The sequence below is a fragment of the Lagopus leucura genome, unplaced genomic scaffold (genome assembly GCF_019238085.1).
Source record: "Lagopus leucura isolate 7727_CA_CO unplaced genomic scaffold, USGS_WTPT01 Super-Scaffold_100002, whole genome shotgun sequence".
In the NCBI taxonomy this organism is placed as follows: Eukaryota; Metazoa; Chordata; class Aves; order Galliformes; family Phasianidae; genus Lagopus; species Lagopus leucura.
In genome coordinates, this window is record NW_024962263.1 from 18,497,848 (window position 1) to 18,513,366 (window position 15,519).

At 35.1% G+C, this 15,519-nt stretch overlaps 1 protein-coding gene across 1 annotated transcript in view; it reads left to right on the plus strand.

Moving 5' to 3' along the window:
- Positions 1 to 15,519, plus strand: part of CDH18 (cadherin 18) — a 152,554-nt gene that overhangs the window by 39,595 nt on the left and 97,440 nt on the right. Inside the window, exon 3 of the mRNA XM_042869315.1 lies at positions 1,148 to 1,267. Coding sequence (XP_042725249.1) covers positions 1,148 to 1,267 — 120 coding nt within the window. The remainder of the gene's footprint in view (positions 1 to 1,147; positions 1,268 to 15,519) is intronic.

Consider the following 15,519-nt stretch of genomic DNA (forward strand, 5'->3'; position numbering starts at 1 on the left):
AGTAATTTGTACCACAAATGATGATAATCCTGAAGTCTGCGAATATAAGTTGTTCATAACTCTTAAGTATTACCAGATTTAGGATCTGTATGTGTGAACAAGCACGAATACATATGCTGCAAAGTTATGTATATTTGTATATGTGTAATTAAGTTACTTTTATACATATAGGGAGAATGAGAATTGTTTTTTTCAAGTGAGCATAAAAATATACTGCAGTCATCATCATCAATGAATGAATCACAGGATCATAGAATGGCTTGGGTTGGAAGGGACCTTAAAAAACATCTGGTTGCACACCCCCTACCATGGGCAGAGTTGCCAACCACTAGGTCAGGCACTAGATCAACCTGACGGGGCCCAGGACCCTATACAATCTGGCCTTGAGCATCTCCAGGGATAAGGCATCTGCAGCATCTGGGCAACATGTTCCAGTGCCTTACCACTCTAAACACAGCCAGAGCTCAAACCTGCATCCTTCGTTACATGAAACTGACACTGGATGAGCACTCCAGTTACTAGGCTAAACCAGCTCCCATAAACTGAGGACTGCTCCAAAAGTAATGCTTCATATTTTATGTTTTCCTGAAAGGATGGTGTCTGACATGAAAATGTGTACAAAGCAAAGGAATTGAATTTCTCCATGCAGAAAAAAATTGCCTCAATTGACATTCATAGAAAATTGCTGAAATTTTATGGCAACCAAGTAGTGGATGTGAGCACAGTGAGGTGACATGTAATGGGTTTCAGCAGTGGCGAAAGTGGTACTGAGTCGCCTGTGCTGGTGCAGATTTTTACGAGTGTGGCATGCAGGCTCTTGTTTATCACTGGCTAAAATGCATAGCTAGTAGGGCTGATGATGTTGGAAAATAGTATTTTGTAGCTGATAATTTGCTTTGTCAAATAGTGTTATTGTGCTCTTTGTGTCTGTTGTAGTTTCCATGGAAATAAATTGGAGGCATTACGTTCAGTACTACCTGTGTACTAATTTTAATACTAATAATAATAATACAGAGACAATGCCACTGATCTCTCAATATCAGAATATGAGGAATGCAAGTGTTTTAGAAATGTACCTATAAATGTTTCCTATTTGCCATAAAATTACACGCATTATCAACTAACTTCTATTTTCCTATATACACAGGTACATCTGTTCTACAGGTGACAGCAACAGATGCAGATGACCCTACGTATGGAAACAGCGCCAGAGTAGTGTACAGTATTCTTCAGGGACAGCCATATTTCTCTGTTGACCCTAAAACAGGTGAGTGTTTTATGTATCTATCAATGTGATTTGGTTAATATATTGCAGTTAATAAAGTTTGGTAGATGGAATCCAGTGTAGAAAATATGTGGGTGGGTGGCATTTTTTTTTTCTTTAGTTCCTGTTATATCCTACTTTTGGCTTTAACACTAAAATTTTAGAGTTGCTATGTTTCACTGAATACTAAAATGAGCCAACTGGGTACCGAATTAATTCTGCATTATACCATGATATGAGCCATTCAGCAAAAGTGGAATAGCACTTTTACATCTCTTCAAGTCTCTGTTTAGGAATTGACTCAAGTGTGCTGAATATATTATGATTTTAAATGCTTTGTTTTGCCTGAAGGGTTGGCTTAGGAGGATTATTATGTGCCTGAGTACATATCACATTATAAATTAATATCATTGTTGTATTTATAAAACTACTGTTTTGTCATTGCATTGAAATTGTATTCTCTGATTCAAGAAGTAGAATGAGTGAAATTATTTATGCTTACACTGTGCATCAGTAGAAGAAATGTCCTTTGGAGCTGCAGGTTAATATCTTTAGATTATATGAAGGCCATTTTCTTTATAAATATGATGGCATTTTCTTTAGAATATATTTATAGTCCTTAATATTAAACAAGTAAAATGTGAGAGGTCTTTTTGCATCTGAACTTTTAAACTATTTTTCCCTTTTCTTATCGAAGAATGAAATCCTTTCTACTTATCTGTCATGATCCATACACTTAATGTATGGAAGACAATTGTGCTGAAGTGAAGAAAATGTAGTAGAAATTGTTTCTATTGCAACTTTTTTCCATTTAGAATTCTTATGTACGTTAGTCTCAGTGGAATTTGGAGGCATGCACTTGCTTCAGTACAAGAGAAATTTGTCTGTAGCACCTAAGGTGGCTTTTGGGTTATACTTCCTTTGAGTAGGAGGCTGGACTAGATGACTCCAAGATGTCTCTTGACATAACTCATTCTGTAAATTGCTGAACTCATTTTAGAAAGACCTAAGAGTGCAAGGCCTGACAGGGGTAGCACTGAAGGATTGTATAAAGTGCTTGGGGGTAAACTTGATGCAATCCTGTTTGTACCATGTTCCAGAAATGACTGCTGGTTGCACACCTCAGCCTACAGACTATGAGCTGACACAAGCAAAAGCATTCTGGAGTATGTACAGCAAATCAGTGGCACAGTACTGAAGCTCTCTCTGCCCTTCTTTTGCTTAGATATACAATTCTGGCCTACATTTTTATTTCTCTTTTGTCACTCTGAGTCAGTGCCCTATATTTTTTCTTTTGATAGTAGTGTGGAACATGTAGTCTGGAGCTGTTATTTATTCAATGTAGAATCATAATGGGTGTTCTCAATACCAGATCTGTATCATAAAAGAAAATAATATTGTTATGTCACTAATTGTTTCTGTTATAAAGAAACCAGATGGAAGTATATTTTCATTCTGAAAGCCTTAGGCCATGATTTTAATAACATCTATGAACTTAAATTGTTTTTAATATGTGTACAGAATATGAAAATGTTTTTGATTCCTTATTCTATTTGAATGTTTACATGGGGAATCTGTTTGTTTTGTTTGTTTCACCCTCCTCCCTGGAAAAGAATAATTGTGAATTCTATTGGTAGAAACTTGCTATAGCTGTACAGTTACAACTGTGAATTTCAAAACTACTGTCCATGCATAACAAGAAATTTAAAGATTTGGAAAATGCTTTGAATTTGAATGATATTCTAGGAGATGTTTTGTTTGAGTCTATTAATTATGTTTAGTAATTAGCTGTGTTATATAACTGTAATTAGCTATGTAATTAGTAATTATCTGGGATAGCCTATGGTTTCCATTTACTTTCCTTCTTAATTGCTGCAAAATATTCTGCTGCATTTTTATAAGTAAGTACATGTTAATAAAGCTGATGCAAGAGAAGTGAAGGTCTAAATCCTAAATGTTTTTGCAAAGATTATATATGTAGGGGCATGTGACTTTATTTTTTAACTTTTAAAAAAATATTTTAAAATATATTTTAAAATATGCAAGGGACTCCAGAGAACGTAAGTCACTTTTCATTTATGCTACCATTAATTTCACTAAAGCAAATAAAAAAACCCTTAGATGTCAGCAGTGGGATTGAAAAATATTAATATTCTTTTTATATTTAATATAGTACTCTTCTCTAGAACTATTCTTCCATTACTCTACAGAACCCTGAAAATTTTCTGAAATGCCCAAATATGCAAAACTTCTTCTGGGAGTCTGAGTTCCAAACGTACCTCATCTTTCTCAAACCATAAGGTCTTTTGATCTATTAACTCATAGGATCTGTCCTTCCTTGTTCATTGTTCATGTCAAGTGCAGCTCATCAAACATCTGACTGGGAGGCCCTAGCTCATAAGCCCTTCTTTTTTACCTTGGGAAATCTCAAATTAGACTGTGCATTTTCCAGCACCTGTAGCAGCCTGCTTTTAATTGCCACATACTTAAGGAATGAAAGAGAAATCCATAGTGCAACTCTAGTTCTTATATAGTAAGCTCATACCTAAACTCTGCTATTGCCTGACACACTGCATCAGTATCTCAGAGCAGAAAATAAAGAGTGGACACCTTTGGTGGAACATTTGTTCTCTCAGTGGTTCTTGTAACTATGATGAAATAAGAGTTTGAAAACTGTTCATTGCAGTTTTGAATTGAAATGTGGTGGGAGGAGAAATCATGTACTCTTAAACTGAACAACAGTGAAAAAGGTATTTGTATTCATTTGTGTTTATAATGATCTGTTGTTTTAACAGTAGTGTTATGAAGTTCTTAATCACAAATTAGGGTTTCTGTTTGTTTTTAACTTGAAGATACTGAACAGTAAATAAATATGTATGCCTATTTGTGAAAGAATGACACTGCAAATTAGTACAGACTTAATAATTAAGTGTGAGAAGAGTGCTCCTTCAGCTTTTCACTCTTCACAATAATACAAATAACGGCTTCTAGCATGCCTATAAGAAATGACCAAATTCTCTAATTTGGTTCTTAAGCAAAATACAGACAATAAAGACAGTTAATAGATGGATAGATGCCTCCAAATGTAAAGATGTGTCTCATGGGCACTAAATGAGCAAACTTCAAAGTTCTATATCTTCGTCCTGAATTAAAAATATTGTTATCTGTTTTAAAATTTCATTATTGATGTGGGACCGGCATATTTTGTGACCTTATTAATCTGTACAGCATAATTTTAAGTAGGCAAGTGTACACATATTCTTTTGGAGAAACAATAAAAAAATGTTGATAGTTTACAAAGTTATTTACAGCTTCAATATTGATGTATGAGTGCGTACAATACAACATAGTTCATTGGAGAAATATGTTAAAATTAGAATTAAATCAAGTTATTTTAATACTGAGGTAATAATTACGGATTTAATGGCTAAATATCTACCTCATTTCTTCACTTAAAGATATCTTACACTAAAAGAAATACATAAACTTTTGAGTGCAAGAAGGAAGAGTGCTCTTTATGTGGCTTAGTAGAATAGCCATATTAGGTAATAAAATCATTTCAGAATTCAAACGGTGCAGTTTACTTTAATAAGCATACCTATTTCTGGCATAGGAAATTCTTACTTTTTTTAGTTGAAATGTCTGACTTGGTGACATTTGTTTAAAATAAGTAAGTTTATTAGGATTAACTATGCCCTGCGGATATGCAGGTTTGGTGTATTGTAGATACACCCAAGTTGGAGAGTTCTGTGTTTAATCTATCTCTTTCTTTCATGCTCAGATCCTCCAGTATCATTTTAATGGCTTTATGGGGCTATGTAAGTGTCCTACATAATCCAAGTGCTTCTGCTCTAAAGGAGTACTTCATGAAGTTCCCTTAACTCCGCAGACTCCTAATACACCCATTAATGCCCAGTTTCCTTTAATGCCAGGAGAAGAACAATGTTTGTTTGTTTAGAGTCACTGCAAAAGCAATGAGACACATAGAGGATTGGAGTCTATTGCCTTATTCTTTTATAGTCTTTTTCATAGTTGTAAAAACGTTATCTGCTCACCAATGCCAGGTTGTACTTTTATGTTCTATGGGCCATTGTATAAAGTTCCCTAAGGTTTGTGTTTATTAAGATTGCTTTTCTATGCTTCTAGATATTCATGTCTTTTCAAATGTACTGAGGATAATAGCATGCTGTTTTTTTTCTTTTTTTTTTTTTCTGAAGGTCTAAAATACTATGCTGTATCTATTACATAAGATAATGATACTGGTGTGAGTAAAGAGTTCTTTGGTAATTATCTGTAAATGTCTTTTTTTGCCAGTAGATGATTAACACTATGAACAGGTGTATATCTCTGCATCTTTGAACTTTTCACAACAGATATATGAACAACTACTTCTCTGTTTTTAAATAAGGAAAGCTAATATTCTATCAAAACAACATGTGGAAATTGCACATGTGATAGACTGTGTTTAACTTGAAGGGGTAGGAATGAATAAGACTTCATCCTTAATCTATATGTACGTTACTGTAATTTTTAGCTCAGCTGGGATGATTGCCAGGACACTGACTCAGAAGATTAATTCATTACACTCTGTGTTTAAAGACTTTACTCAAGGACCAGTCCACTTGCTAGCAGTAGAGAGTAGATCAATCTGTAATGCTATGGAACTAAGCAGTGACTATTTTGCTTTAATTGTTCTAATACGTGTAATTTTTCTAGACAGTAGAGTCCTAGTTCTATCTCTTTTTCTAGAGGAAAGAGTTACTAGGCTGTTGAGTCTGTTGCCTTATTTTTTTGGCTTGAGAAGTGAAATAAAATTTTAGCGAAACACATTGAATTCCCTTCTAAATACATAACTCTGCTTCATGATCCATGCTCTGTTTTTCAGTTCAGTTTTCCTTTTCACTGGTTGTTGTCAGTATTGGTATTATTGAGGATGATAATTTCAGAAATGCAGTTATCTAGTGGCAATAAAATTCTTCGATGGCAATAAAAATAAGAGTGAGCAGCAATACTGAGGTACTTTTCCAAGACCTGCTGGTTTGGTAATGGTAGGATGCCTGCAATTGCAGACACAGTGCCTATTCTACGAGATTTTATTTTTTTTTTCTTTTAACTAATACATTGTGTTAATAATGCTATTGCTTCAGTAATTAGTTTGAGTAAACTGACATTTTTGCCTTTCTTGTTTTGAGAAATTACATTTATTTCTGGACTGGAGGCAAACAAAAGGCAGGGGTGGCAGACTTGTGAGAAAGAAGTTAGGCATACAGAATTGATTGAAAATACTTTTTCCTTCAGTAGTTGCATATAAACATTGATTTTTATGATGCACACAAATCCTGGACTCTCAGAATATAATTTGTGCATAATCTACATTCGATGAAATAAATATGTGCGTCAGAACAAGGCAAACATTTTAGTTACCATTTGAATAAAAGTAACTGATAATATCTAGGAGTAAACTATACAGAAAATCACATCAAATGATGTGGAAACAATTATTTTCCAAAGATTATGTATAAAAACAATACTTTTCAAGACATATTTTCCAGCAGTTGAAATACTTCATAAGAAAAGTGAATTAACACAAGCTCCGTATCAATTGGCCAAAAATCACAAGGTATCTATGAACTAATTTTACCACATTTTTAAAATATGATAACAAAGATGACATCTGGAGGACCTCTGTAATTCAATTCTTATCTGAAAGGAAGAGTATGAGAAACCACTTTCATAAACCATCAGCAGAACTGTGATCCGTCTGGGAAATTTGACCTTTATCAGCTGTATGACAGCACTTATCCTCCCATCAGTATTCTGCTTAGTATCACTCACAAGGTCAGTGCCTGTGTGAAGGGGGGACATAAAACCTGTGAGTAGGATTGCCTGGTTTCCCTTCTGTTGGGTCCATATTTTCTGAGTTTGCCTCAGAGTGCATTTCCAGCCCCTGCAGTATTCCATCCCTTTCTATCTTTGCCAAGCTTTCTGGTTTCAGCTGAGATAATTGTCTTCATGGTGGCTGGTATAATGCCATATTTTGGATATAGGAAAAAAAAAAAAAAAAAACGACAGTGTTGCTTACATACCAGGGTTGTAGTTATTGCTGAGCAGTGCTTACACAGTGTCAATGACTTTTCAGATTCTCACACTGAACTGCCAGTGAGGAGGCTGGCAGTGCACAAACATCTGTGAAGGGACAGTACCAGGAAAGATGACCCCGACTGCCCAAAGGGACATTCTGTACCATGCGATGTCATGCCCAGTAATAAAACTGGGAGAGTCGGCTGGGGGTGCAGTTGCTTGCTCAGGAACTGGTTGGGCATCAGTTGTCAGTGGTGAGCAATTGCACTGTGCATCACTTTATCTCAGCCAAGAAGTTCTCCCTTTTTTCCAGTTCTCTCCCCTCTCCCACTGGAATGAATGGCTTTGTGGTACTATGGTGCCTGAAGGGTTGAATAACATAAGCATTAACAGAAACAGCACAGTAAGCTTAAGATTGTGGATAGTCTCTGAATAACATCTGTAGTTATGATTACAGTATTAAAATATGCTATTGCTCTTTCTTTTTCCTTAGCTGGTCCATGAAACAACCAGTATTTCAGTTGTGTAGTATTGTGAGGTGAAGCTTACAATATTTGTAAGGAAAAATTCAATTGCATTTGTAACGTTAGGGAAGCTGTAGGAGTTGAAGCCTTCCTGGAATTTAGTAAAGCTCTTGCACTCCTAGAAGTAGATATAGCCATCAGGAGAGCAGTCCTCAGGGAAAAGTGTAGATTAAATGAGGTTTTGCTCTCTCTCAAACTGTTCTTTCAAGAAATACATTTTAGATCAATAGATTGCATCTAAAAGTGCTCGGGCAGAAAATGCTGCAATTCCATATATATCTAACCATGATGCAAGTTAGGCTACACTTGAATGAAAGATGAAAATAAAATGAGGGACTTATCAGTTATTTTCTCCTGAAGAATATCTCTTTATGATGAGATTTTCTTCAGATACTTGCCTATGATGTGCAATGGCAAGAACTGGTAACATAATGCAGATCCTCTCCCTTAAATGTGTTTCTCAAGTCTTAGCTTTAATCTGTTTGTAATCAGTCTTCAAAAAAGTTGGTATCACAGTGAAGTGGTTTGTTCACCTTATCCATAACATTCTGCAGTAGTATCTGAATGACTGAAAGTGCATCCCGGTATGTTTATTTTGCTAATCATTGGCATTTAAGCTTAAATACGGTATTCTTTGCTGTACTGAGGAGGCCTTTGTTTTCCAAATGGATGGTCTTTATGATAAATATCTAACTTGTTGTATACCTCGCAGGTGGGAGCCTGCTGTTTTCTTGCCTTTTGTGTTGTTTTGTTTGTTTGTTTGTTTGTTTGTTTTATAGAGTTTCATACTCATAGTGGCTATTCTGCATATTCTGTGTGAGGCATTACATTTAGTTCAGATGTGATATCATCTGCAAGGGTTTTTCAGCGGTATAGACAGTACATTGTCAACAGTTGCATTTTCTGATTCTGAAACAGTTTCCATAAATGGCAATATCATCTTATTGTAAATTACTCAGAAAATTTGGCTCATAATCTCAAATTTCTGCATGTTCTGCAAGGGTTTTATAATGCTCTGGCAAAGCAACAGTTGCAAGGTATAATGAAGTAATAAAAATAATATTGTGCATTAAGATGTATCAGCAAATTATTTATGTAATCAATGCCATAGTGAATTATTATATATATATAATATAAAATATCACATACAACTTATCAGATAAGATGAAATAAGGTTAAAAAAAATCCAGAGAAAAATGCACTTTTTCTAAACAACTAAAAACTGGTATTCTACAAAAGTGTACTTAGTAATAATTTTATTTAATACAATTATACTTTAAATTACATAAAACATTAATTTTTTAGCATGTAGACATGTTTGTTTTATTTTGATGCACCATCTCCATGTCCAGCTGACAGTAATAAGTCAAAAAATAGCAGTAATTGCAATGTAATATTATCTGAGTAATACAGTTGAATTTGACATTATTTTAAACATTGTTTCATTACGTAGTAAGTCAATATTCATTATTCTTGTTAAATTCTGTCTATCCACTACTTTTCACATTATCACATATATGAATATACATAAAGAAGTATTTCCATTATAAAGCACTTCTAAGTAGTTTTGTTTGTTTGCTTGCTTGCTTGCTTGCTTGCTTGGACTGGGCTGCTGGCACAAAATGATTGCACAAAAAGCCAATACCTGATTGTTTTTAAAAAGTTTAAAGCATACATTTGTGGAGTTGATTTTCAGAGAAAGGCCTATGGGAAAGTAGATCTTAAATAATTGTGAATGTAAACATAGATTATTAGATTGAGACTTCTTGGCGTAGCTATGAAGAGACAGATGATACATGCTTGCCATCCATGTACTTCTCACTTTTCTCAGGATATGTTGTTCTTTATAGGTATGAGAGGCAATTAATTTCTTGTTTCTCATAGGAGTGACATCCAGGGACAGTAATTTTCATTGATCTGTATGTCAGATATCTGTTATAAGTTATCTTCTGTTGAATACACAATAAGAAAGTGGAATGGAGGCACTAACTGTGTTTTTCTAGACGAATGAACCATAAGAGGTGAAGGACTCACAGATATATTTCTCTTGAATGTGATTCCTTGTAGTTGCCCACTTAGCAGGAGTTTTGTCCTCCTTTTAACAGTAACTCTGGCAAGACTTTAGAAGTGTTTTAACCTCTGTGGGCATTCACTGTGGGGTTTTTTACTCATTTTGGAGTAAGATGCAACTAATTGATTTGGGGTAAGATGCAACTGTTTCCAGATGACAGTTACAATGTTTTTATTACTTTCTTCTTTTGACTGAAGATCCTTTCCCTTTGCAAGAAGTCCTCAGAGTGAATTTCAAGGCCTTGAAATTAAAAATAGTTAATGTAGCTGCTGACACATGCTCGTAGGCAGAAGCAGAATAACAAACAAAAAACAAATGTATTTTACATTTTCTCTCAGGTCACACATTTTTCTTAAAAGAACTTAGTGAACCTGTGCATACGAGGTTATAGGTAAACAAGGAGCAATGTTTGTTAACTCACATTGAATGCTAGGATTTTTAAGTCCACCTTAACTTTTTACTGCATTGTTATTAATTTCTATAGATAAGAATCTATTTGATATATGACAGATAGCTTCTCTCTATACACTGTATGAATTGCAGCATATATTGCCCTACATAAAGAGGAATTATTTAGATTTTAGAAAATTTAGAATTTAGAGCTTGGAATAATATCCAAGAAGGTGGCTTTTTTGGTGTTTACAGCATCTGTGGTTCTTTTAAAGTGTGTGCTGTCCATGGCTCAGGCATGTTGGAGCACCTGCCTCTGTGGTGCTAGCTCATTTCACTCCGTACCTGGGACCCTCTGCAGATCTTGTATGATTTATTTCTAAGAAAGAACGCTCCAGTATTCTCTACAGCTTTCAACTTTTGCCTAGTACATAAAGACCAGAATAGAAAAAGACTTTCCTTTTGTCTCTGTTCACCTTGGCTAGACACACGTTAGCATATCCTGGTGCTAGCCAATTTCTTGCAACATGGACACTGAAACATCACTATGTCTTATGGAAGGAGAGTCTGAGGATCTCCGGTCTTTCTCCTCATGGCAGAAGGAATGTCTCCTGTCTGTCAGTAATCATTGCAGTGCTTCAGTGATGTTTTGGTGCCATCTGGTTTCGTGAGAAGCACTTCTGACGTTCCACTCCAAATTAGGTTTGTTTAGATTTAATTTTACAAGCACAGCAATATATTTATCTATATAACTATGTTACTGTTTCAAGAGGACCATAGTTTAGTACAGAATGTAATAGAATGCCATTACTACTCTTTCACTGGCCAGTGATGGACTACGTCTGTGACATAATGCAGATCAGTTTTATAAAATTTGCTTGAAATCTGCTCATTTGAAATGTTTCACTTAGTATTCAGTGAACTTTGCATTAAGCTTCTGAAGTCTAACATTTCAGTACTAAATTTTAAGTTAAGGCAACAGCATAGGAGTGTATTTTTATTATTATCTGGCTAAATTGAAGTTTTTTCTTCTTTTTCCCATTAGAAAGAACAACAGAGAGGGAAAAAAAAAAAAAAAAAAAAAAAAAAAAAAAAAAAAAAAAAAGATTGAGTCCATTTGAAGTGCAAAGGAATTTAAAAAAAAAGTCCGTGTTTTTCCATCTCTTTCAAAATATCACATCATGTCCTATTTAGAGAGTTTTTATGGAGTTATTGTCATTCTAGTTTTAACTAAAATAACTAATTAGTGCTTTGAATAGCTGTCTTACAAGAAACATTTAATAATTACCTTTTTAGTTTGTTCTGAATCAGAATGAAATTGTCATTAATGTGTTTGGTAGTTTAAAAGTGTCAATTATGAAATAATGCACCTCTGATTGAACATCAAGTCTCTAATTTGTGAAAATCACTGTTCAGATTAATAGCCACAATGTTGTGGGCTCTTTTTCATTAGATTATTGTTAGTTAAAGATTTCTAGATAGTGATAAAGTGAGGAGGAAGCAGAATTTTTCCTGACCAACACAGCCTGTTCCCCCAAACAAACGAACAATTCCAAGAAACTGTATTTGTCTTTGAAAAACAATTTCTACTGGAAATTTTGGAGCAAACTTGCATTTTCTCATTTGAATACTTCTTTTTGTTTGTCACTTGTCAATTTAGACAATCAATTTCCAGATATACTAACAGTTTATGTTCCAAGATTTGTGAACGGTTTTTGGAGTAGTATGTAACAGTTTTTTTGAAATGTATGTAGAGTACCAAGAACTCATCGTAAGAACTGTAACTCTTGCAGTGAGGAGACAAACACGTGAATTCATTCGCTCCATACTTATTACCTAGCCTCATGCCTTTCCAGGAAAAGGAGAAAAATGTTTTTTTGCTTTTTTCTTCCTTCATTACATTTTTACAGAATATAAAAAAAATGGCTTGGTTTGTAAATTATTAATTGTCATCTAATTCCAGCTCCTTGTCATAACCAGGGCTGCCACCCAGCAGATCAGGCTGCCCAAAAACACCACCCTGGCCTTGAATACATCCAGGAATGAGACATCCACGGCATCTCTGGGCAGCCCATGCCAGTGCCTCACTGTGCTTGTTACTCAACACCTGAATAAACTTCCTTCTAATATCTAATCTAAATCTTCCATCTTTTAGTTTAAAACTGTTCTCCGTTATACTATCACTTTCTGTTTGAAAAAGGAAAAAATCACACCCATTTTTAAGGGTGTGGAAAGGAAGAGCTTGGGAACTACAGACCAGTGAGCCTGGAAAAACTGTGGAACAAATCCACCTGGAAGCTTTATGTCCAGGTAAAGGCCAGTGATGAGTGATGTCCCCCAGGGGTCATCTTGTGACTGGTGCTCTTTAACATCTTTATCAATTACTTTGATAGTAGGATTGAGCACACCCTCAGCAAGTTTGACAGTAACACTAAGCTGAGTGGTCCGGTTGATATGACAGGAGGAAGGGACATGGACAGTCCTAAGAAGTGGACCAACAAGAACTGAATGAGTTTCAACAAGGCCAAGTGCAAAGTGTGCTGCGTCTTTGTCACAGCAATCCCAGATATGTGTACAGACTGGGAGAAGAACTCACTGAAAGCAGCACTATAGAGAAGAACTTGGGGGTCCTGGTGGATAAAAAGCTGGACAGGCGCCAGCAGTGTGTCAACTGTGTCATAGACTGTATCAAAAGAGGGATGGCTAGCAGGGCAGTGAAAGTGATTGGGCCCCTCTCCTCTGCCATCTGTTCAGGCCTCACTTGCAGTACTGTGTCTCGACATAGAGCCCCAAGCACAAGAAAGATGTGGATCTTTTGAAGAGAGTCCAGAGGAGTGCATGTTGACAAGAGAGCTAGAATACATCTCCTATGAAGAAAAGCTGAGGGAACTGTTCTTGTTTAGCCTGGAGAACAGAAGGCTCCAAGGACACCATGTCACATCTTTTCAGTACTGTGCATTTGTTTATGCACTATGGTCTTATGAGGTGCAGAAGCAAGTAAAAGCTATTTTGCTGGAATGGAACGTGACATTGTATGTAATGACTAAAATACAATTTCAGCAAATGAGAAGGAGTAAGAAACAAATATTGTACTTTTGGGGAAAGTTGGAAAGCTATTATTTTCAGCATTGTGAGAACAAAAACTATTTTGAATGTAATCTTGAAGAAGAATGGGAATTATCTAGGGGATGAATATGAGCTGTCTGTATTTCAGCTGCCTGCTCCAAAAAAATGGGATTTTAAGAAGCCATGAAATAAATTACTGCATTAGCCTAGGCAAGATGAAATGATATCATGAATGAAGATCTGTGCTGAGGTGGAATTGAATTATTTCATTATACTAGCTATAATTTGTCTGGAGATGCGTTCCCTTAGGACTCTATTTATGTAAGCAATATGTTTCTTTGAAATGTATATTCTTTTTCATTTCTTTTTTTTTTCTTTTCATTTTTTACAGTGCATCTTTACAAAAATCTTGCCTGCCAAATCTGTTACAGAATAAAAAGGTCACTGTACCAAGATCTGTTGTTCCTGTTTCTGTGTTTCCTCACTTAGGAGCATAAGATGGGCTGTAATGCTCTGGTAGCTTTTTTTTCTATCATACTCTTATTCTCTGGTGACTAAAAGTACATTTGATATGTAGTCATAATCCAGACATTTCATGTTCTTATCTGAAATTGTTATGTTGGCTTTAACATGCGTTGGAACTTCCAGTTCCACTTCAAGCAGTTTGTTATTTATTACCTGTTATTTTATTGCAGCCTCTTACCATATGCATTGTTGTGGACAATTCTGATACATTTCATTTGTGCAAGTTAAATATTTTCCTCTTCTGCTATTAATAATCCAAACTTAATGCATTCCGTAGTTAATATAGAATTTTAGTCAGACATAAAATTCATTTTTCTAGGTCTCTTTTTTGATGAAGGCTTACATAATTTTTCATCTCAAAAAGTTGATAAAATGTGGTATGGTGGGAGGGTACAATAGATTGCATAAGTGACATCTTTACCAGGTTGAGATTTCATCTGACATTTTAAAAAGATGCTGATTATTGATTTCCTGGAAAATGTGTTTGCACATCATCGTTCTCACTTACTAGTGATTTCTTGGTTTTTTTTTTGCATCAAGTGAAAAATGTTACTATTTCTGCAAAAAAAGACCCAACAACAATGGTTGCTGATTTGCTGTTAATTACTCACGATACACGTGTTTCAGTAAATATTTGTATTAGCTATCATATTTATCATACCTTTTTTTACATTAATAGAAGGTCATTTGAACTTGAGACTCTGACTTTTTGACTTCATGACGTCAACAGATATCTGGTAGTCTTACAAATCTAATAATGCCAATGAAAAACTATTAATGTATCTTTTAAGGGTGGTTTTTTTTCATAGTTTAATATGGAAATACCTTTAGTAATACCTTTAGTTTGCTGCTTAGTTAGTCTTATCTCACCAATGCAAAGATGCCAATTTTGTGTTTGAACTTTTTGCAAACTGTTCTAACATAGTATAGAACATGCTCGATATTGATATCTGGTATCATGATGAGAATCTTCCCCTCTGCTGTGTAGCTGTAAGATCCTCAGTGATTTTAACTGCTCACATTCATGAAGAAACCTCATTGTTTTTGTGTGTGCATTCAGGGGGAGCCATACTGACAGACATTCTGATAATATTATTGCAGTATTACAGCTTGGGAAACCTACAGATCTTCTGTGATTGCTCTCCTGTGGGACCTTTTCATTATCATAATCTGTAAACTGTTCGGAGGCAGAGTTTCATTTGCTTACAAATGCTTATGCCATTTGTATATTTAAAACATAAAGTTATCTTCAGGAATTCTGTGGAAATGCACAAAAGAAAATAAAATTTTTAAAAGTATTATTTATGGAGATACTGCTGAAGTTTAGTACTTAAGAATTCATTTGGAATTTCCAGCTGAAGGGAAATACTAGAGTTGAGTATAAAATGTGCTTATATTTAGGAAGAGACTTTTGGTTTTGTTTTCATGAGGTTTTTTTCCTTCTTTTTTTCACCAAAAAATGTTAGCACTTAAAGATGTGTAAGCAAAATGACTTACATTTAAAGCGCTATCCTCCTATATCTTTTTATGGATGCCATCTGGCCACCAGACTGTAGTGGTTCAGAATAACAGTTCAAGTTCCTGTAGATGTTTTAGGA